Source organism: Phyllopteryx taeniolatus, chromosome 9 (genome assembly GCF_024500385.1).
Source record: "Phyllopteryx taeniolatus isolate TA_2022b chromosome 9, UOR_Ptae_1.2, whole genome shotgun sequence".
Taxonomy (NCBI): Eukaryota; Metazoa; Chordata; class Actinopteri; order Syngnathiformes; family Syngnathidae; genus Phyllopteryx; species Phyllopteryx taeniolatus.
The window spans coordinates 12,703,196-12,727,512 of record NC_084510.1 but is presented as its reverse complement, the minus strand read 5'-3'; the positions used below and the strand labels follow the sequence as shown (position 1 = coordinate 12,727,512).

General features: G+C 39.1%; 3 protein-coding genes across 12 annotated transcripts in view; all 3 read right to left on the bottom strand.

Annotated features, from left to right (window-relative positions):
* The window catches only part of cita (citron rho-interacting serine/threonine kinase a), a 64,829-nt gene extending 63,719 nt beyond the window's left edge, over positions 1-1,110 (bottom strand). For all 10 annotated transcript variants that reach the window (XM_061785569.1, XM_061785572.1, XM_061785571.1 and 7 more), the window contains exons 1-3: positions 984-1,110; positions 632-748; positions 366-507 (exon numbers count right to left, since the gene is read on the bottom strand). In XM_061785569.1, coding sequence (XP_061641553.1) covers positions 366-507; positions 632-733 — 244 coding nt within the window. In that variant the 5' untranslated portion in view covers positions 734-748; positions 984-1,110. The remainder of the gene's footprint in view (positions 1-365; positions 508-631; positions 749-983) is intronic.
* A 4,480-nt stretch (positions 1,111-5,590) lies between these two features.
* Positions 5,591-7,616, bottom strand: LOC133483238 (beta-crystallin B3-like). The gene is made up of 6 exons (XM_061784155.1): positions 7,466-7,616; positions 6,766-6,856; positions 6,571-6,686; positions 6,347-6,479; positions 6,127-6,269; positions 5,591-6,011 (listed from the first exon to the last, which is right to left on the bottom strand). The coding sequence occupies exons 2-6, from the start codon at positions 6,838-6,840 to the stop codon at positions 5,732-5,734; spliced, it is 747 nt and encodes a 248-aa protein (XP_061640139.1). The 5' UTR covers positions 6,841-6,856; positions 7,466-7,616; the 3' UTR covers positions 5,591-5,731.
* Positions 7,617-7,976: 360 nt separating this feature from the next.
* Positions 7,977-24,317, bottom strand: part of tnks1bp1 (tankyrase 1 binding protein 1) — a 28,737-nt gene continuing 12,396 nt past the window's right edge. The window contains exons 4-10 of the mRNA XM_061784154.1: positions 17,067-17,173; positions 16,503-16,605; positions 15,857-16,001; positions 13,541-13,659; positions 13,271-13,440; positions 13,099-13,189; positions 7,977-8,701 (exon numbers count right to left, since the gene is read on the bottom strand). Of these exons, the coding sequence (XP_061640138.1) occupies positions 13,117-13,189; positions 13,271-13,440; positions 13,541-13,659; positions 15,857-16,001; positions 16,503-16,605; positions 17,067-17,173 (717 nt within the window). The 3' untranslated portion in view covers positions 7,977-8,701; positions 13,099-13,116. The remainder of the gene's footprint in view (positions 8,702-13,098; positions 13,190-13,270; positions 13,441-13,540; positions 13,660-15,856; positions 16,002-16,502; positions 16,606-17,066; positions 17,174-24,317) is intronic.

The following is a 24,317-nucleotide window of genomic DNA, read 5'->3' as shown; positions in this document are numbered from 1 at the left end:
GGCACTTGATTCAACCAATTTTGACGAGCAAAACACACCAGTAGTGGTCTGCACACATTAACTTTTAAAAATCTGCATTTCTGGTGAGTATGAGTCATTTTATTTAAATTTTGCAGGTTTGTGTCATGTTATTGGATAAATATTGATTCTGAACGGCTCCAGATGATGTACATGATGCACAGCACAGTCGGATGCTGTTATGTTGCATTTTTATATAGTACTGATGGTTTCGACAACTGCGACGTGATATGGGTAGGAGATGGATTAAGTCGGGTAAGTCTCCACGAAAGGCCCAGGAAACAAATGCATGGCCCGTCACTGCAAATACAGGATGACAAAACATGCTTAATGTGTAACATGCTTACATTTGTTGACAAAGTTGGCCACATGGTGTATTTTCATGAGCTCGGGGGATTTACACTCTTGGTACAGTAACAATAGAGAGTCCACAAACTCCTCCCGACCCAAGGAGCATCCTCCCTGCTGCCCACTCAGGCTAACTCGACCCTGAGGAATACAAAAAGAGAAAAGGGACGTTACCTCATGGCAGTCGATTGTTTTTGTGCATATTCATATTTTCTGGGCAGTTAGGGTATTTGGGTAGTTCGGGTTGGGGGCAGACGACGTGTACCTGAAACAGCTGGTTGAGTTTCGAGCTGCGAATTGTGATTGGGTCCGAGGAGGTCGGCCGTGTTTTCAGGCTTCCCTGGCTCACGTATGTGAACTTCAACATTCTTAACAATAGAACCTGATCGAATCACACACAGAGACGAGGTCTATGGTTAAATGTGACGTTTAGGCTAATTAACTACACCGTAGTAGAGCATAAAAGTAGATAAACGAGGGGTAGCGAATGATGTAAACATAGCATGCTAAGTCTAGTCTAAATGGGCTAACGCGTTTGTTTGCTACCTAAAAATGAGGATGACTTTCGTCACCATTTACACCCACATACATCAAACTCAAAGCTTGGGACTACTTACGCTACTTCCATGCAGGTAGTCCGCCTTTCGAATAAATTACAAAGAAACTTTAAAATATAAAACGGCCCGTTGTTTCCATCACCGCTTCCGGTCAACTTTCAAATTTTGCGCGATCCCCTCCTGCTTCGATGAGACGGCATGTGATTGGTTAGATCAGTGTTTGTGGGCTGTGCTCATATTTTTAACCAATCACATAGACTTTTCCTTTCGTCTCACAGTGTAAAGATTAAGTAACAAACTGACGTTCGGTCATCATATATATATATATATATACATATATATACACACATACATACATACATATATATATATACATATATATATATATATATATATATATATATATATATATATATATACATATATATACATATACATATACATATATATACATATATATATATACATATACATATATATATATATATATATACATATATATATATATATACATATACATATATATATATATATACATGTATATACATACATATATATACATACATATATATATATATACATATATATATATATATATACATATATATATATATATATACATATATATATACATACATATATATATACATATACATATATATATATACATGTATATACATACATATATATACATACATATATATATATATATACATATATATACATATATATATACATACATATATATATACATACATATATATACATACATATATATACATACATATATATATATATACATATATATATATATATACATATATATATACATATATATATATATATACATATATATATACATACATATATATATACATACATATATATATATATACATATATATATATATACATATATATATACATACATATATATATACATACATATATATATACATATATATATACATATATATATATATATACATATATATATACATATATATATATATATATATATATACATATATATATACATATATATATATATATATATATATATACATATATATATAGGCGGCACGGTGGCCGACTGGTTAGAGCGTCAGCCTCACAGTTCTGAGGACCCGGGTTCAATCCCCGGCCCCGCCTGTGTGGAGTTTGCATGTTCTCCCCGTGCCTGCGTGGGTTTTCTCCGGGCACTCCGGTTTCCTCCCACATCCCAAAAACATGCATTAATTGGAGACTCTAAATTGCCCGTAGGCATGACTGTGAGTGCGAATGGTTGTTTGTTCCTATGTGCCCTGCGATTGGCTGGCAACCAGTTCAAGGTGTACCCCGCCTCCTGCCCAATGACGGCTGGGATAGGCTCCAGCACGCCCGCGACCCTAGTGAGGAGAAGCGGCTCAGAAAATGGATGGATGGATATATATATACATATATATATATACATATATATATATATATATATATACATATATATATATACATATATATATATACATATATATATACGTATATAAATATATATATATACATATATGTATATATATATATATATATATATATATATATATATATATAATAACTACATAGTTTTTATTTTCCTTTTTTAAATTCACCACTGTACTTAAATATATGATTTTGATTGAAATATAGTGTTGCACTTAATCAATTATAATAATTAATGATAATAATAATTAATAATCATAATAATAAGAATAATCTTTATTTGCCAAGTATGTCCAAAAAACACACGGAATTTGTCTCTGGTAGTTGGAGCCGCTCTAGTACGACAACAGTCAATTGACAGAGAACACTTTTGAGACATAAAGACATTGATAAAAACAGTCACTGAGCAATAAAGGGTTGCTAGTTATCTGGTAATGCCGGTACAATTTTTATTTTATTTTTTGACAATACAAAAAGATGCAGAGTCCTCTAGCACTTGGAGCAGTTTGAATGACTAATATTGCAATAGTCCGGTGCAATGACCATTGTGCAAAGGGCGCCGAGATTTCAAGGAGTGTATGCAGTTTAAAGTGACTAGTAGCGCGATAATCTGGGACCTCTCTCACCAAGGCTCTTCGACCCCAATTGCTCAGTTTGGCCAGACGGCCAGCTCTTGGAAGGGTTCTGGTCTTCCCAAACATCTTCCATTTAAGGATTATGGAGGCCACTGTGCTCTTAGGAACCTTAAGTGCAGCAGAATTTTTTTGTAACCTTGGCCAGATCTGTGCCTTGCCACAATTCTGTCTCTGAGCTCTTCAGGCAGTTCTTTTGACCTCATGATTCTCATTTGCTCTGACATGGACTGTGAGCTGTAAGGTCTTCTATAGACAGGTGTGTGGCTTTCCTAATCAAGTCCAATCAGTATAATGAAACACAGTTGGACTCCAATGAAGGTGTAGAACCATCTCAAGGATGATCAGAAGAAATGGACAGGACCAGAGTTAAATATATGAGTGTCACAGCAAAGGGTCTGAATACTTATGGCTGTGTGAGTTTTTCTTTTTTAATAAATCTGCAAAATTTTCAACAATTACATTTTTTTCTGTCAAAATGGGGTGCTGTGTGTACATTAATGAGGAAACAAATGAAATTAAATGATTTTAGCTCATGGCTGCAATATAACAAAGAGTGAAAATTTTAAGGGGGTCTGAATACTTTCCGTACCCACTGTATACAGCGGCTGAAATAGGTATTTAACGTCACTATTTTTCTCACTAAATATACTTCCAAAGGTGCTATTGACCTGAAATTTTCACCAGATGTTTGGAACAACCCAAGTAATCCACACATACAAGGAAAGTAGAACAAATAAGATCATAAATTAAGTTGTGTGTAAAAATGTGAAATGACACAGGAAAAAGTATTGAACATATGAAGAAAGGGAGGTGCAAAAAAGGCATGGAAAGCCAAGACAACACCTATAATCTATCAATAATAAAACAGCAATCCAGCCCCTAGTCATTGCAAATAAACATCAGATGGTTCAGTCCTAATTGATGGCGTACAAAAAGGTCTCATTGCCAAGGTGTGAGTCAAGACACATCTCATGATGGGTAAGAGCAGAGAACTGTCTCAAAACCATTGCGAACTAATTGTTGCAAAACATAACGATGGTATTGGTTACAGGCGCATATTTAAGCTTCTGAACGTTCCAGTGATCACAGTTGGGGCCATAATACGTAAGTGGAAAGCCAATCATACCACCATAAATTTGCCTCGATCAGGTGCTCCTCACAAGATTTCTGACAGAGGAGTGCAAAGAATAATCAGAAGAGTTGTCCAAGAGCCAAGGACCACCTGTGGTGAGCTTCGAAAGACCTGGAATTAACAGGTACTGTTGTCACAAGGACAATATGCACCCTCACCATGCAAAACCCCATCAATGGAAAAAAAAAACATGCCAAAGCTCATTTAAAGTTTGCTGAACAATATTTGGACAGACAGTTAAATACTGGGAGAATATAGTCTGGTCGGATTAGAGCAAAATTGAACTGTTTGGATTCCATAATCCACACCACGTTTGGAGAAGAAATTGCACTGCACATCACCCTAAAAACACCATACCATCAGTGAAGTTTGGAGGTGGGAACATGATGGTGTGGGGCTGCTTTTCAGAAAATTGTACTGGTAAACTTCACATTATTGAAGGAAGGGTGAATGTACCGAGACATTCTTGACAAAAATCTGCCACCATCCACAAGGATGATGAAAATGAAACGAAGGTGGACTTTTAGCACGATAATGATCTAAAACATACTGGCAAGGAAACTCTCAATTGGTTTCAAAGAAAAAATAAATAAAGTTGCTAGAATGGCCAGGCCAATCACCTGACTTGAATCCAATCGAAAATCTATGCAAAGAACTGAAACTCAAGGTCCATAAAAGAAGCCCACGGAACCTTCAAGATTTGAAGACTGCTTGTGTGGAGGAATGGGCTAAAATCAAACCAGAGTAATGCATGTGACCAGTTTCTCCATACAGGAGGCATCTTGAAGCTGCCATTGCAAACAAAGGCTTTTGTACAAAGTATTAAATAAATACCAATTGGCATGTTCAATACTTTTTCCCTGTGTCATTGCACACTATTACGCACAACTTCATTTCTGAACTTATTTGTTCTACTTTCGTTGTATGTATCGATTACTTGGGTTGTTCCCAACATCTGGAGAAATTTTCAGGTCAATAGCACCTTTGGAAGTATATTTAGTGAGAAAAATGGTGACGTGTTCAATACTTATTTTAGGTCCTGTATTTATGTATATATATTATATAATGTATATGTATGTATGTATATAGACTCTCTCTCTCCCTCTATATATTTGTGTGCTGTGAGAGACCATCAGGTATGCGGCGGGAAATTATGTTAATTTAATTTGCCCGAAAGATTTATTTCCTATGCGTAATCTATCTTTGTTTAACCATCTATGTATGCATAGTGTAGTGACAGGCAGAACAATTAAATGCTATTCTTTTAGATTGCAAAAGGTACATAATTGACCAGTGTATCCAATTGTTGTGCTGTTTTTGTTTGATGGTGTGCCGTGAGATTTTACTAATGTAAAATGTGTGGTTTGGCTCAAAGGCCGGAAACACTGACTGCAGTTGATCATATTGTCCATGATAAACGACATGCTATATCATGCAGTCAATCAAAAATCAAGGGGAAAAATAACTTTATTTGTAATCACATATGCATGTTTCATCCTTGTAGATGCCAGTAATTAGTTATTGTCATATAACAGTGGGCAAGTAGGCCTAGGCTTGTCCCAGGAGCTGTAAGATACTGGACGTATGGCATTAGGTTAAAGGCTGGGTTTGTGATTTGGGATTTGGAGATGGTTTGGGGATGGGAGTAGGGTTAGGAATAGGATTGGGGTTGGGAGTGGGGTTAGGGTTGGGATTAGGAGTAGGTGTAGGGGCAATGAAGCACCCCCTCTTGTGCCACTGCATGTCCCTCACACGTCGGACAGACTGGATCTGAGGCGCAGTGGCTCCCCAATCATTCCAGTGCTTAAAGTCTCCATGCTCAAACACATACTGGCGTCCCCTGTAGCCCGGGTACACGTAGCCCACCCATCTTAGGAGGAAAAGTACAGTGGACTGAATAACAGCTCTCAAACAATAAACCAAACTATCGCAGTAGCATTTTAACCATGCAGATGATATCGAAAAGGCAGGAGATTGTATCTTACGTGCCGTTGATGGCCTTAGCACTGGCCACACGATCCTGGAAACCATAAGCCCACAGACTGGGAACATCATCGTCAACAATCTCCATTTTCCTGCCCTCAAAACCTGCATTCTCAAACAGGTGCAGTTTGTGATCTGCATTGTCCTGTAGAGAGACGCACACTTGTATTTCCTGTTGAATTTGTTGATCTTGCGATAATAATGGTCATTATGAATACAGACCACTTTTAGGGGCCTGAAAGAGCTCAAACAGTAGTGACTCTGGCAGTTGGTCCAGGTGCTCCAGCGGGGATACTCCCCCTTCTCCAATACAAACTTCTCCCCTGCAAAGCTTGGATGCTCAAAACCAATCCATCTGAAACAGGAGAGAGAAAATACTTAAGACATTCATCTATGGGTTTTTGGGTGTCTTTAATTATTCAATGGAGACACACAGAATCACTCACGGTCCAGATTCCACAATGATGGAGCCAACTTTCTGTGTCCTCTCCAGTACATCTTTACATTCGCCAGACAATGCCACTTTCTTTCCACGGAAGTTCTCAAACTCAAAAACTGCCAACTATAACACAAGTATTAACAGGAATGACCAGGTCCCTTTTGGTCATTCATATTTACTCACGTTTGTGTCCTTGAGATACCTTATATGAGGCTCCAGCTCCTCCTTGGCCCTTCTCTGCAGGGAACTGATCCGGGCTTTCTTGTTGATCTGTCATGTTCCTTAGTTTGGTGCTATACAATTTAACATTTGAGGTGTCTTTAAAAATATTATAGACCAAACAGTACAACTTACACACCTCAACTATTGTAGCCTACCAGGCTCAATTCACATATATTATTTTTGCATCAACTCATTTCATTGCATTGTACAGGGAAGTGACAATAACAAGTATTATATGTTATATTACACTATTGATTCATTTTGAGGATCTAAATTTAGCTAAACAGTGGTGCTGTTTCTACATGAACATACACCACTGTCTGCAACATTTGGGCCTGCTGCTCAAGCTAACGAGTTCCAACGTAAGAACTTTAAAAAATTCTGCCTTTGGAGACTTTTTTTTTTTAAACACAGTCCAAGAGGTAGTAATTTAACAATACTGCATGCTTATTATTCTGAGTGAAGACCTTTTCTAAAGGCACCATTTTTGATACAGCTCATGCCTTGGCTCTCATTAGGTTGTTAAAAGTGGTCATAATGTTGCAGCTTAGTAGTTCAAAATTACACATTAATAGTACATACTGTGTTTTGAAGCAAGCATTCTGATGCAGATAAGACAGAACTAGTGAGAAAGTAAGAACATTTTGCTAGTGCCCTTGGTCATATTTATTTATTTTTACCTGGATGGCTTTTGTCAGTGCACCTGGTACAAGCCAATCTCCCCGTCTTCCCCTTGTTCTTGTCTTTCTTGTCAGCCTGTCTTAGTGTGAGGGTGTGGTGGTCTGGTGAGCAGTTCGTGGAGGCCAGGGGGGTATTTATGGTTTATTTCTGGCCACAGCAGCAAAAACCCTGTTGATGCAGCAAGTCTGTCGCACCCATTGTGTCCATCACACTGCTTCTCAATAAGCTTGCCCTCTGTCCCTGGCAAATGCTGCCCAGCTCGGCCCGTGCTGCTATCCTGACCATGCACATGCTCTGATTGCCAACCAGCCAGGAGAATGAGCTGAGATCAGTCTCACTCACCATTATGGACCCCACCCAGCTTCCTTGCTTTATACCTGTCTCCTTCGGGCTCTTAACCTGGTGTGCTGCTTCTCTTACAATGCCAACTTCTTTCACAAGGTTTAATTTAATCAGTTGACATCATCATGTGTGTGTTTTTGCATAAACAGCCACATGCACTCAAATACATTTCATACTGTAGAAAAGCTTTTAATAAATTGCAACACATTGCAAATTAATGACTGGTGGTCATTTTATTCATTAGAAAACAAAGGCTCTTAAAAGCATTCACACAGTGCGCTAGCATAAAAGCATTCCTAGATTTCCTGCATACTTGCTTATGTTATAATGAGGCATTTGGATGACTTTATTGTATTTTGAAAGGAGGAAAACTGATTGTCTGATCATTTCTATTGCATAGAGATACATACGGTGTGTACATAACCATATTTCTTAAAGTGTAAAGAAGATTTACTTTAAAGAGATCATTTTATGTTCAACTAAAGACAAGGGGTGAGCCATGAGTGACTATAAATTGGCTTCAAAACAGCCCATTGGCATCAGACCTGGTCAATAATAATTGACAAACAGCAACAACAAAGAACAAAGTGAAAAAATAGTAAATGTATGTCTTTCTCTGCATTATGTTGATGATCACTAGTTGACAGTATGAGTTTAAACATGTACTTGGCAATAGCATAAAATGTCACAAAGCCTTGGCAAATTATTTACAAGACAAAGTTTTCAATGACTCATGTATTCTGCCTGAAAAGCCTGAATACCATTTTGCATATTTCAGATCTGGTTCAAATGTACAAATCAGGCACTCAAAGTGCAAAATATAGACCTTGGTGAGGTGCCTCTTGGCACAAACATCTGTCATGGATGGATTCTGCACGATAGCATGGTGGCTCCTACAGGGAACACAGTCCAGAGAAGACATTGATTTACTATGGTTCATATACATTGATTACAGTTTATTTTTTAGACATATAGAAAATATCCTGAACGTTGAAAAATGGATTAGATAACTAAACTGGAAGTGAGGACCAAAGGGACAACTCCAAGAATGAAAGGGGTGACGACTAAATTGACCATAAAGTATACACTGTATACTAAAGCAGTAGTAGACACCTTCAACCAATAATGGGTTGCCCGAGAAACCCTTCTGCTGCTTTTCCACTGAATAGTACCAGGGCAGATCAGTGGTAGTTGATTTAAACAGATACATGAGTAGCAAACACGCTAACAAACAACAACAGTTGAGGAGAATGAGATTCTTTTGTAAAGATGTTGTTTAAAACTTAAATAAAAACAAAATACAATGCTTTCCAAATCCTTTTCAACATATTCATTTGAATACACTACAAAGACAAGATACATATTTAATGTTCAAACTGACAATTGTTATTGTTTTTGTTGTTACAAATATTCTCTCATTTCTAATTTGATGCCTGCAACACGTTCCAAAAAAGCCAGAAAAAGGGAAAGACTGGGAACGTTAAGGAATACTAAAAAAAACCAACCAACAACACCTGTTTGGAACATTCCGCAGGTGAACAGATTAATTGGAAACCGGTTAGTGTCATGATAGGGTATAAAAGAAGCATCCCCGAAAGGCTCAGTTGTTCACAAGCAACGATGGGGCGAGGTTCACCACTTTGTGAACAACTGCCTGAGCAACTAGTCGAACAGTTTAAGAACGTTTCTCAGTGTATAATTGCGAGAAATTTAGGGATTTCATCATCTATGGTCCAGAATATCAAGAAGATTCAGAAAATCTGGAGAAATCTCTGCACATAAGCAGCAAGGCCAAAATCCAACATTGAATGCCCGTGACCTTCACATCCCTCAGATGGCACTGCATTAAAAACTGGCATCATCATCATCATCTATAAATGCAATATAAAAATTCTACCATGCAAAGCGAAAGCCATGTGTCAACAACACCCAGAATTGCTGCTGGCTTCTCTCAGACTATTCACCTCATCTGAGATGGTCTGACGCAAAGTGGAAAAGTGTGCTGGGGTCTGATGAGGCCACACTTCCAATTGTTTTTGGAAATCATAGATTGTTATCAGTGCAAATACAACAACGGAGACCCCGGACTGTTGAGCAACTGAAGTTGTACATCAAGCAAGAATGGGAAAGAATTCCACCTACAAAGCTTCAACAATTAGAGTCCTCAGTTCCCAAACACTTATTGAATGCCCTTAAAGGGAAAGGTAACACAGTGGTAAACATGCCACTGTCACAACTTTTTTGGAACATGTTCCACACATTAAATTAAAAAGGAGTGAATATTTGCCAAAAAAACAAAGTTGATCAGTTTCAACATTAAATATCTTGCCTTTGTAATTTATTTAATTGAATACAGAATGAAAAGGGTTTGCATGTCATGGTATTCTGCTTTTATTTACGTTTTACATGTTGCAGTCAGAAGAACGATTTTATTCAAGAGGAGACAGAGTGCAGCAAAAAAACAGACGGATGCAGCAAAGTAGAAACTGTGGAGTAAAATACTGCCTCAACAGGGTAAGGTTAGAATGTACTGTGTTTTTTTTATTGTACTTTCTACCAGTTTATCTTCAAATATTACAATGACGAGATGGCGAAACTGCTCGATCCATAAGTGACCAGGTATTGTATTGACTCAGTATGCTGGGAACCCTGGCGAACCTGGTACGAGAAACAGTACCTGGTTTTGCAGTTGCAGAGCAGTTTAGCCCTAATAGTTTTCTCTGACAAAAACTTGCCTGGCCCCAATTGTACCAGTTGCATACACTACTCACAAAAAGTTTGGGATATTTCGCTTTTGTGTGAAATTTCAGGGTGAACCTAAAATGCACTATAACCTTTACAGGTAAACTAAAATGACCTTCTGTAAACCTTTGAATGCGCATATCCAATTGCTCAATGATTCAGTACTTTTTGCACAACCTGATGCTCTCTAACAATGGGCGGAACCTCAAAATTAAAAGCAGGTGTTTGATCCATGAATGGATCAATATATATCCTGGTTCAATTCAACTGAGCCTTGCGTGTCACAGAGCATCATCAACAAGTTGACAAAGATATAGAGAGATTGGAGGAGTCACAGAAAGGGTCAACTCTTGATCAAACGCCTGCCGTAAATTTTGCCATTCAGCTCCTTGTTAGAAACAACGATTTGTGCAAAAAGTACGGAAATAATAAACAGTTGGACATGTTCATTCAAAGGGTTAGAGTAGGTGAAATTAAGTTCACCTGAAAAGGTTGTAGTGCATTTTAGGTTAATCCTGAAATTTCACCGGAAAGAGAAAAAACATTTTGTGAGTACAGTGGGGGTACAGTGGGGATAGGGACAAAGCCCAACAACAAATAGCGGAAATCTGCAAATAATTGACACCCGATATGATGCCATTTTGGGGGCGGGGGGGAATTCCATGACAATGACACCACAGTTGTAGTTTACTGTAAAACTAAACATGCAACAGAAATAGTTGAAAGTTTTATTGTGACTTTCTACTTTTTTTTTTTTTTTTTTAAAGCTTACTGCAAATGTGTAGCTCGATGCATACATCGCAACACACTGCCCCAAGGTGGCCAAGGTAGCTGTGGGGGTCCCTGCGGACCGCCCTGGGTCCCTCGGTGTGGGACGTGTCCCGTCCACCGGGCTGCTCTCGGTGGACCCCTGGAAACGCTCCCGGCCTTCGATTGATTGGGTGGGGTCTTCAGCCTCCGCGGTGCCGGCACAGCAATTACAGGACACTTATGTCAGTCTTTGTGCATGTAAAACAGTGTCAATTCACTTGCATGTGTCCGCAGGCACACACCCCTGGGACTTTTTCACTGGGTGTGGGGCCACTCACTTATTGCGACATATAACTCATGAATATGCGAATTGATTGTGTATCCCCTCACCCATACCCGCATCCTATAGACTTTTATAATTTACATAATTAATGCTACACTTCAGTTGTACAGCCGGGTTCACGACCCTTGTCCTGCATGCTTCTTCTCCTATCCTTGTCCTGTTCTATCTTGTCCTGTCCTTCCCTCACAGGGTGTAGCACTATAGCCCCATGCAACACTCATATTTAATGATTCATTGTTGTAGATAATACAATGACTTACTTTTCTCATCCTGTTTACAATTAGTGCTTTGTCTTTTGTCTTCGTTTCTCTCTCCCCTCTAGAAACTTTGTTCAGTTTGACTCTGATTCTCAATAAACTTCAATATTTCCATATGCAGCAGTGCCCGCATTTAAAAAAAAATAAAAATAAAGGCTCATTTCATCGTTGCAGCCAAAATCGCGATCATGATTAAAATTCGATTAATTGTGCAGTCCTACAACTATGTATAATTGTGTTTTCAAAATAAATAGTCCAGTTTTAGCTATCAGAATCTTGTTTTTTTTTTACCCCACCCAAAAAAAAGTCGAATCGTGACCTTGGTGTATTGTTAGGCAAAACAACGACAAAAAATGAACGCTGAATCAGAATGTTTAATGACTACGGCAAGATGCTGCCCTGCCATATTTACTGCCTTTGTTTTACAGCCCCCATTTTGACTCGATGCACAAGCACATTTGCGCACTTGTACAGTAGCTTCCAAGTCCTGTAGTTTATTATGAATCACGGGTGAACATAGCCTTCTCCCCGAGATGATTATCATCACGGAACGAGGCGTCCGTTGGCTGTGCCTAAAGAGTTACATGGATGTTCAAGAGGGCGACCGCGGCAGATTGAATGGGAGAAAGTTGTGCAAGATTAATTCATCACATCGTGGCAGAGGATTGCTAGCAGCTAACCAGCGGCTAATGTTCTCAGCCAGCGTGAATTGATGCATTTTACAGCACCAAGACCGTGCAAAACCGACAACAGCCATGATACGGCGAGGGATCCTGGTTAAAATAAGCCATTTTAAACTAAAATGAAGCGTTTTGGCAACCTATTAGGGCTAACCTTATATTTTTTAGACCGCCAGAAATGCTTGAATAATTGAGGACATGCCACCAATAAGGGTTGGTTCCCCCCACTGGAGGGGTTGTGGAAAGGAGGGTGCTTGGGGAAAAAAGAAAACCTGCGAATATGTGCATCCATGGGTATGTGGGCGTCCACTGTACTGGTGCATAGTCTGTTCAAGGACAGGTGTCCCAATACCTTTGTACATATAGTGGAAGGCAGAAAACAACACAGCAATATGTATTTCAGCCCTTAGTAATGATAATAAATATAACTGATATTGAGTGTCCAGGATATATATATATATATATATATATATATATATATATATATATATATATATAGTATTTAATTTAGTCCTGACCTGCCACATGCTGCTCAGCTACCATTCCCCTTCATGTTGACTGATACGCTTCTTGGACTTCAACTCTGTCAGCCAAGCCGGAGAGACCGCACTGAGAAACAAAGGAACATTTTGTGAGAAAAAAAAAAACTTATTTGCACAGCACTAATCTTTTGTTTTCTGCTGCTGTTACCCTCCATCTGTGGCACCTATGGGTGGAAGTACTCGTGCGGCTCCAGCAAGCTGGGCAGGAGAGCGGGGAAGCCGAGGCAGCTGGGAGGAAGATGGCACCACTTCATCATTTGGACTTTCCTGGTCTTCTGCAGTCTCCTGTCGTCCTTCTGCTCTCTTTTTGATCTGAGCCTGAGGGAGCGTGTTAAGTACAGTACCATGACACTGTAATGTCTATTAAATAATCCAAAAAAACATACCGTAGGTCTAAATGAGCTCTCCTTGAACTTACAATGAGCGTTGATGGGCTCATGCCATGAGACACAGGGATCTTCCTGGAGACAGAAGGAGAAGAGACGATCCTTTGCTTTGGCTCCTTCTCCTCCGAGTCAGACTCCCTTTGCCCTCCATCTAAAATCAACAGCAAAGTTGATACATTAGGACAGTGGTGTCAAACATACAGCCCAAGGGCCAAACCGGCCCATCAGAGGGATAGAAAACACATCCAGTGCTATTTTTCAATAAAACTAACTGTTGTTTCTATTTTTTTTTTCCCACTGGAGGGCACACTGACGGCCACTCACCACTTAAATGACATTCTGAAATTGGCTGCTACTAACGATTTGACACCTGATATTGATGCACTTGTGAAGGCTAAAAGATGCTAAGTTTCAAGAGCATAGAAAGCACAAAGTGGTGTGAAAAAGTGGTTGCCCCCTTCCTGAGTCATTTTTTTGGACATTTGCTACACTTAAATGTTTCCCATCATCAAACAAATTTAAATATTAGTGAAAGACCACAAATAAACAAAATGCATTTTTTAAATTAAGGTTTTTAATTATATTTAATTAAAATATACAAACCTAAGTGGCCCTCTGTGAAAAAGTTATTGCCCTCCTGAAGAGGAGACTGAAAGGAGAAACCCCCAGAAACAAACAAGAACTGAAAGAGGCTGCAGTAAAGGCCTGGAAAAGCATTTCAAATGAAGAAGTAAATGGGTCACAGGCTTGATGCAGTTATTGCAAGTCAGGGTTATGCCACCAAATATTCAATGTTATTCACTTCAAGTTATATTAATTATGTCTATTCCAATTCATTTGCTCACTTGAAAAGTGGGTGGCTTCAAACAAAAGGTGCTCTGTCCTGAGTTGTTTAAGGACATTCTCTACACGAAAGACTGCACCTCAGCGCACCCGGCTGTCAAACTCCTGAAGTTTGCAGATGACACCACTGTCATCGGCCTCATCAAGGACGGTGACGAGTCTGCATATCGACAGGAAGCGGGGCGGCTGGAGCTGTGGTGCGGCCGACACAACCTGGAGCTGAACACGCTCAAGACTGTAGAGATGATCGTGGACTTCAGGAGGCATCCTTCGCCACAGCTGCCCCTCACGTTGTCCAGCTGCCTTGTGTCAACCGTCGAGACTTTCAAGTTCTTGGGAATTACAGTCTCTCAGGACCTGAAGTGGGTGAACAAAAAGGCCCAGCAGAGGATGTACTTCCTGCGGCTTCTGAGAAAGCACAGCCTGCCACAGGAGCTGCTGAGGCAGTTCTACACAGCGGTCATCGAATCAGTCCTGTGTTCTTCCATCACAGTCTGGTTTGGTGCTGCTACAAAAAATGACAAACTCCGACTGCAAAGGACAATCAAAACTGCTGAAAGGATTGTCGGTACACCCCTACCCACTCTTGAGGACTTGCACGCTGCCAGAACTAAGACAAGAGTGTGCAAAATCCTCTAGGACCCTCCACATGCCGGTCACCAGCTCTTCCAGCTCCTTCCGTCAGGTAGGCGCTACCGATCAATGCAAACTAGAACTAGCAGACATTCCAACACCTTCTTCCCTCTTGCAATCAACTTCTTAAACACCTAACCTGCAATTCCATTACAACAAGCTGGCAATTTTTTGACTTGAGTTTGTTGTCACATTTCTGTGGGGCCAATTATACATTACTCGTGGACTCACTGTAGTAGTCTTGCCACGCTGCACTATTTGCATATCTGTTGTTGACCAATACTGGCCACTAATGCCAGAGTAGCATCTGCTCCATTTGCACACTGACTGAGGAGCATCTGCAGCATTTGCACAATCAACATTGTCCCAGATTGTCACACTACTCGCTTGAAGTCTCGGCGCCCTTTGCACAATGGTCATTGCACCGGACTATTGCTATATTAGTCTTTCGAACTGCTCTAAGTGGTAGAGGACTCTGCATCTTTTTGCACAATTGTCAAAAAAAAAAGAAAAAATGGACCGGCATTACCAGATAACTAGCAACCCTTTATTGCTCAGTATCTGTTTTTTTTTTTTATGTCTCAAAAGTGTTCTCTGTCAATTGACTGTCTGTTGTCGTACTAGAGCGGCTCCAACTACCGGAGACAAATTCCTTGTGTGCTTTTTGGACATACTTGGCAAATAAAGATGATTCTGATTCTGACATCTAGATGTAAATACAATGAAGGCTGGAATTCTGAACTTTTGTGTCATATTCATCTTTTGATCTGAAACTCAAATGTGTTCAGTTTAAAACAAAAACAAAGGAATTGACCTTGCCGTTCCAATACTTTTGGAGGGGACTGTATATGGAAAATTAGATTAAGGATGACCTGTCGTGTCGCAAGACCGCCAGTCTGGATTCTCTGTCAGAGTTGGATGTGAGCGGCTTGAGCGTGATGGACGTGATCGTCTGCGCCTCTTGCCCAGGTCCGCCCTGGATTTCTGTGCACTGGTGTCAAGGAGAGGACTGGTGCTCTGTGCAATGAAATACAGAATGTTGCATCAATCGGTAGGAACTGCATACATTGGAATCTCTGAAGTTGAATGCTAGAATTTGGATTTAAAAAAAAAAAAAAAAAAAAAAAAAAAACACTTCTGAAGTTTAGTGAGCATCTAAGAATGAAATCTGCACGTGATTTTCTTTTTCTTTGGCTTTTTGTGGCAAAAAAAACTAGACAGTTGTGTCGCAAGTGCACCACAATATGCGCTAGTCATGCAAGCAATATTACTGCGTTACAACATCGCCTGTAAAAGGCTTTATGATGGAAACAGACCGTGGAACTGATTATTTCAAATTGTTCGTGTTGGAAAAATTATTTAAAAATTTGAATAAATCAGATCGATCAGTGTCTGGGTTTGAGCGCAGAGGTTCCACTGTACAATTTGTGTACCTGCAAAATGATACACTACAAGGTTGTGTTTTTTGTAAATCCAATTACTGAATGGTTAAGGTGTGTAAATATAGTCACCACCAACCTCGGGGAAAGGAGACAGCTCTGGTTCAGTTGCATCAACATCTTCAAGCGAGACCTCAGGAAATGGATCAGTGAAAGACTTCGGACTTGGTTGAAAATCAGTCCTTTAAAAGCAGTCAGGAAAACATTAAGAAGGCTCCCAAATGAGAAACCTCAAGTAATTGTTGCAACACAGTCACGTCATTCTTCTTCTTTGTATTTATTTATTTATTTTTAAATCAAAAACCCAAACGCTTCTCAATTCCTGTGTTGTGCTGTTAACAGCTTGAGACCACTAGAGGGCAGCGGGAGCTTAAACGTGAAGGGAGTCATTTTTGTGCTTCACAAATACATCTAAACTTTAAGTTAAACTTTGCTACTTTTTATAATATTCTATCATTGCCAGTTTGCCAATGAGTTCATATCAAGTTCATTTCATATTAATGTCACATTGCAGTCAAGGTAAGACCATATATAGGAACAGAAGCGTACAGTTCAGCATCAATGTAACGTACGTTAAGTAGAGCTATTTAATTTATTACATTCACAGTCATTTATATTGTATGAGGCAACAAGTTCATACTACCTATCAATTTTAGATCTCCAATCATACGCTGTATGCTGCCTGTCTGACTCAAAGTCTATCAAAGCATCTGTGTCTTCACCATATGTACGATAACTGCTGACAGGATCCTGAGGGACAGAGAAAAAACATTTGTATATAGTTACGTCATCTGTGTTTGTCACATTATGATGATATGCACAGTAATGTAAAATTGAATGAGAAAACTAACTGTGATCAGAGCAAAGATCAGACTACAGAGGGAGAGAGGGCCAAGGAGCAATCAAGAACACGTCTTTTAATAAGCTGTTCAAAGAGGTGAGGCTGTGCTCTCTAACACCATGAGCATGTGTTTGCAGGCAAATGCATGCATGCACGCACGCACGCGCGCGCGCGCACACACACACACACACACACACACACACACGCACATTCCAAATTAAAGTAACCTTTCAAGAAGTACGCCCTAATGCTGTGCTGTCAAATACTGTCACCTAGATACAGAAGAAAACACCACCTATTCTATATATATTGTATGTTACCATGCCAAAATGCAATGCAAAAGTATACTTCTTATTTTAACATGAGGGAACTGCCACAATGCTTCTTTATGCCAGATACTAGCATCCAAGATTTCAGCCAGCAAGAAGCATGTTAGCATTTTATCTACAGTATTTTGCTATGAGGAATAAAAGAAAACATATTATGGGCTGGCCATACTCTTTCTACTATTAAAGATACAAGCATGCCAGATGGTAGCATTTTTTCCATCCTCATTATGCTTTTGAACGTAGTCTTAAATAAGACTGATGTATCGTGACAACACAACCAATCACTGGTGCTGTGTGTAACGTTTGATATGTACCCGGCCCACCTTGCAAGAAGACAGGACCTAAATGGAAACGAATGACAGCAGTGCAAAAGATTAATGCATCCAGACTGAGATAATAAATTCCTAAACAATTAAAAATCCCAACCAGAAACCAAAAAGGTGCCAGATTCAAGGAAAAGAGGCCACCCAGATTATTTACTTACAGACCCTTTCCAAAAAATTGGAATATCATGGAAAAGTTTATTTCCATAATTCCATTCAAAAAGTTAAACTTGCATAGATTATAGATTCAGGGCCCACAAGTTAAACAATTTCAAGTATTTATTTATTTTTACATAATTTGGGTTTCCAGTTCATGAAAACCACAAAATCAGGAATTCCAAAAATTAGAATACTGTGAAGAAATCATTTACTTCTCAGTTTTTGTAGAAAAAAAAGAAGAAAGAAATTAGGGTCACATTAAATCAATCAAAATATGGTACTTTCAAAATAATATGTTATTCTTCAATACTTGGTTGGAAATTCCTTTGCTTTAATCAGTGCCTCAATGGGTCGTGACATTGAAGCAATCAGCCTGTGGCATTGCCTGGGAGGTATGGAAGCCCAGATTTCCTTGATGCTTGCTGTCAGTTCTTTGTTTTTGGGTCTGGTGCACCCTCATTTTCCTCTTGATAATACCCTATAGATTCTCAATGGGGTTTAGATCCAGCAAGTTGGCTGGCCAGTCAAGTACTGTGATAGCATGGGCATCAAACCAGGTTTTGGTGCTTCTGCCGGTATGGGCAGGGGACAGGTCCTGCTGGAAGATGAAATATGCATCTCCATACAGATTCTCAGCAGAAGGAATCATGAAGTCCTCTAAAACATTCTGGTAGACTGTTGCGGTGACCGTGAATTTCAGAAAGCAGAGTTTGCCAACACCTGCACTGGACATTGCACCCCAAATCATGACTGACTGTAGATATTTCACACTGGACCTCAAGCAGCTTGGGTTCTGTTCTTCACCCGTCTTCCTTCAAATCCTCGGACTTGAATTCCCAAATGAAAGGCACGCTTTGCTTTCATCGGAAAAGAGGACCTTGGACCTCTGGCCAACAGTCCAGTCCTTCTTCTCCTTGGCCCAGTTGAGACGCTTCAGACGTTGGCTCAGGCTCAGAAGTGGCTTAACCCGAGGAACCAGACAGTTGTAGCCCATCTCCTGGATGCGTCTAAATGTGGTGGTTTTTGAAGCAGTGACTCCCGCCTCATTCCACTCTTTCTGGATCTCTGCTAGATTCTTGAATCTTCTCTGTTTGATAATCCGCTGAAGCCCACGGTCATCTCTTCCGTTGGTGCATCTTCTCCTACCAAATTCTGTCATTCCACTAGACTTTCCATTGATGTGCTTGGACTCAGCACTCCTTAGCTATGAACTTTAGTGGCTTACCCATTCTATGGAGGGTGTCAATGATGGTCTTCTGGCCTGTTGTCAAGTCTGCAGTCTTCCCCATATTGAAACCAACTGACACAATTGAACCAAACTGAAGCAATTTAATGACACCTGGGGAACCCTGTGCAGGTGCTTTGATGATTACTGTGTGACACTCAGTTTATAACATTTATGGACTGCAAAATTTGGGCTGATTTCTTCACAGTATTATTTTTAATGCCTGATTTCGTGGGTTTTATCAGCTGGAAGCCCAAATGATGTAAAACTAAAACAAATACTTGAAATTGTTTAAATTGTGGGCGCTGAATCTATAATCTATGAAAGTAACTTTTCAAATGTAATTATGGAAAAACTTTTCCATTATATTAACATTTTTGGAAAGGGTCTGTAGTTAAAATCTCAGAAAACCTGTGGGCAGCTTCACAGCAAACATGAAAAGTAGGGTGTTTAGGCATACTCTATTCTGCCAAAGCAGAATCTCTCTGCCTCTTTGTGTGGCACTTTATTCCAACATTATTGTCAGCTGCTTTATCTATGACACACATGACACCACAGGGAGGGAAAGGGCTTGCGTGTAACTGATAAAACAACACATTTGGAAGACCTTATCAGATAACCATGTCTTTCCTATTACAGACAACGACTGCACACGAAGTTCCCCATTTACATTGGCATGGGTGTGTATTGTATACATTTGTCTGGGGGTGTTCTACATGGGAGGATTCGGCATTGGGTGCAATCGATTAGAACCAGCATCTCTCTCTTACATTAAATAAACACATTCATTCAAATCTACAATTCACAGACCTCCCTGTTGATACAGTGAAGTGGTAATTTGCAAGTGTATTGTACATACATTTATAAACTGTGCCGTGCAGTCTTAGGCACCATTAGATTTTATTTGTTCATTCTGTCTGTTAGGCTACTTCCTGGTTCATGGAGGATGACACACAGATGCCATTATCATTTTGAGGGGGTCTGTGAGACTCAAACAGTGAAGTTAATGCCCATATCTAGATCCTCACCAAAAGTGATGGGTTCTTGTCCATGCACCATCCAATTTCAAAGTTTAATGAAAATCGTGAATTAGTTTTTGGGTGGAATCCAGTTAACTGTACGTGTCCTCCCATTTACTGGTTAAAAAAATACTGATGTCTAAAAACAGAGGTGGCCCAAGACCTATGGTTATGCAATACTGTGTGACAAGAGCAGCTCTTACAGAGCAGGTTTCAGCAGATCTCTTTTGCAGAGTTTGTCGACGTCTGATAGAAAAGCGATGCATTGATCTCCTGCTTTGGCGAGCAAAACTTCGAAGAGGCAAAATGGCTCTCTGAAATCTCCCTTCCCCGATTCTACTTTCATATTCTTCGTTGTCCTTGTCCTCCTCTGCAGTGCTCCAGACAAGCTCGAGAGGCCCCTGAAAGGAGCGTCGTACACCGCCCACCCAGTCCGCCACATGAAGCTGTACAGCTGACAGTTTTCCTCTAAAGTATTGCATGGTTTGAGCGCTCATGAAGATATCCGCCCTGATACGAGGGTCACCACGGCAACTGGGGTCTGCACAGAAGATTTAAGAGCGTGTCTTTTGTAGAGGTAATGCTCGTAAAATAGTCATGAATTGGGTATACCATTTCTTTTCGTATTATTGTTATGATTTCACTTCATCGTGCCAACCTGAAACCAGTTATTCGTCATTTCAGGCAGCAAAAGAGTAGTTAGAGAGTCACCTTGCAAACAGCAGTCACAGGAAACTCAACAAAATCCTCCTTCGGTCTTCAAGGGGAAAAAAAGAATGTATAAAGTGTACCTCATTATTAGAGTATAATCCCTGTCTCTATTGTTGAGTCTTCTTCAGAAACAAGCAGTCTCATTTGAATCAATCACTGAACTGTATCCTTTTGGAAGGAAAAAAAAGACATCCAAAGGCAGAGTCCAGGTCAGATCATCCCCTTATCTTATAAAATATATGCTTTGTAATGGAGAATACAAAAAGTAAGGGAAGTGCCCAAGACTGGGTTATAGTGTAGGTTTCTGAATGAAGCAGGTCTTCTCTGAGGACAGGACGTTTAGCGAGGTATCCTGTTGGAATGTGATAGTTTGAGCAAATGGGAGCGCTAGATCGTTCAGAGGACATGACAACTTTTTTTGTCCAGAGATAAGCCCATCCTCTTTGGTCTGAGTGGGGCGGGAGACAGCTGGCTCTCAAAGCAGAAGGGCGAAACGGATAGACAGCACTTAGAGGTACCATGTCTGGTCATTGTGACACGCTAGCCTTTTGGCCAGATCCTTTTGTGGACATAATGACCACACAACGCCTTGACACTGGCTTATCTGTCTGTCTCTATATGCTTTGCTCAGCAGCCTGAAAGAATGTACTCAAGTCAGCTGCACACCTTGCCCATTAAAACATTTGACTTTTTCAATATTTTCATAGCTTAGTTCAATACACACAATAATACAGATGTAAGATTGTCTTCAAGTATAAAAAGCAAGACATTCTTAATAGTGTTACAATTAAAATGACATAAGGGTTCTTATAGGCAAGCACCAGAAGAAAGTTTTAACTTTAAGGAGCAGCATTGCCACCTGGTGGATGAAGCATGCATGTACATGCATCGTCAAGGACAGAATTGACATTCATAAATATGGGGGTACTGCGGGTCCAATTCTGTTCCTCAAGGTACAATTTATACCAGGGGTAGGCAACCTATGGCCCGTGAGGCCACATACGGCGCATGGAGTACATTCTTTAGTCCGACACACCGAGCATTAACATTACAACAGAGTCCTGCAATATTTGTTGCATTAATTAATTAATTAAATTATGAATCTATGTTATATAATTTAAAGTTTTACAATTAAAGATTACTTTTAAAATTAAAATTTAAAAATTATATATTCAATAACTTATAATGTAACTTATTTTTCCCTTACAAAATTAATTCAAATGTATTTGTAATCTTTTTATTCATTTATCTAATTATGTAATCTAAATATATCATGGATTTATTGTAAATAAAACAAAAATAGTCAAATATTTAAGAGTTTTTACATTAAATAAAAAAAATTGCAATAAAATGTATCACATTTTTATTGTATCAAATAATACGTTAATTATAATTGTAAATACAATTTTAAAATGTACATGCAATGATTGTGCCAATAAAATAGTTTTAAATAACAAAATGGTTTAAAAAAAAACGTTACCATTTTTTATTTTATTAAACAGTTTTAAGTTATTACTAACTAAATTATTTATAAAAAGTAAAATTTTAAAATGAAAAAGCATTATTATTGTATTATTAAAATAAACTGCAGTATTACACATTTTACATGGACATTTTTACAAACTTTTTTCAAGTTACTGATCTATAAATGGGTTGGCCCATCTGTCCATTTAAAAAAACATTAGCAAAAAGTTTACCCAGCCCTGATCTACACAATGTATTGTAATGTAACATTGGGCTAACTGGGACGCAGAGGCAAAATTTTCAAGTCTACAAACGTACGTTCCCAAGCAGTAAAAGTCAAGAATGTACTGGTACATTCCAAAAGCAATACCTGTGACAAGTACACTTTTGAGAGAAGAGAAATAAAATTTAAAAAAATACAAAAACACCTTTTTCCTTAAGTGAAAACAACATGTGCACAGCAATCAGATAACAGCTCACTGTGTATGTAGGTTAGGGCTTGTTTGCTAAAGCATTCAAACAGACAGATAGACCAAGGGAGTATCACAATGACGCGCGCACACAAAGAGTTCCGCGCTACAGAGCCCACTGTTTTGACTGCAAAAATTATTCATGTTCAAACAGGCAGGTGATCTGATCTGTCTCTGCTTGCTTTTCACTGAATAGTTCTGATTTCTGTACTATGAACAATATGTTAATTTATTAGAATATTGTGCAGGCTGAAAGGCCTGAGTTTATGGACTGGTGTGTGCTTGTGTGTAGACTGTACACACACAGTGTGTAAACATACACTGTATATAACAAAAAGTCCTACGAATTTAAAATAAAAACCTCCAAAAAGTGGAAACTTGTACAAAATTCCGTAAAGCACAGGACCGCCAAGGTTGTACTGTTAATGAAAAAGTAAAGCACTGAATTTATGCACAGTATGTATTTATGTTTGTTCAACCACATTGTGGCTAGCAGTAATTTCTGAGATCAGCAATGTCTGGTCTGACAAGAACAAAGCAGTAGATGACGATGGTGACTACAAGCCAGTTTACTCCTAGTGCAACATAAAATATCATTGTATCACAAGTTAACATAACTAAGTCTAACTCAAAAGTAATAAGTGACTAACATAACACATTATAATAATCAAATACATTCTCCCGCCCACATTCTTATCCAATTTTAACATGAAAATGTTATCACGCGCACCACAGATGCAAAACGGTTATAATCGTGCTCACTCAGTCACTCACAAACATCAATCAAAACAATAGTTGAATTAGCCAATGGTGGCTTTGCTCGAGCGTCATTCATTTGCAATCTGGAAATGGAGGGGTGAACATCTCCTGCCCGAGAGGGAGTCATAGGCTACATTCACACTGCAGGGGATGATGCCCAATTCTGATTTTTTGTCAAATCCAATTTTTATGTAGTCATTCACATTACAAAAACAAATGTGACTTCTACTTTGGACGGAATGAGTTTGTGACGTTACACGCATGCGCACAAAACAGGATGTCATATTGCGCATGTACACAAATAAGAGGCGCCGTGTACTGTTTACGGAAGTAAATATGGCCCCTTGTGTAGATCTCATGATTTATTCCAATGAAGTTGGGACGTTGTGTTAAACAACTAAAAACAGAATACAATGATTTGAAATCATGTTCAACCTATATTTAATTGAATCCACTATAAAGACAAGATATTTAATGTTCAAACTGATAAACCTTATTGTTTTTAGCAAATAATCATTAACTTACAATTGTATGGCTGCAACACGTTCCAAAAAAGCTGAGACCACTGTGTTACATCACCTTTTCTTTTAACAT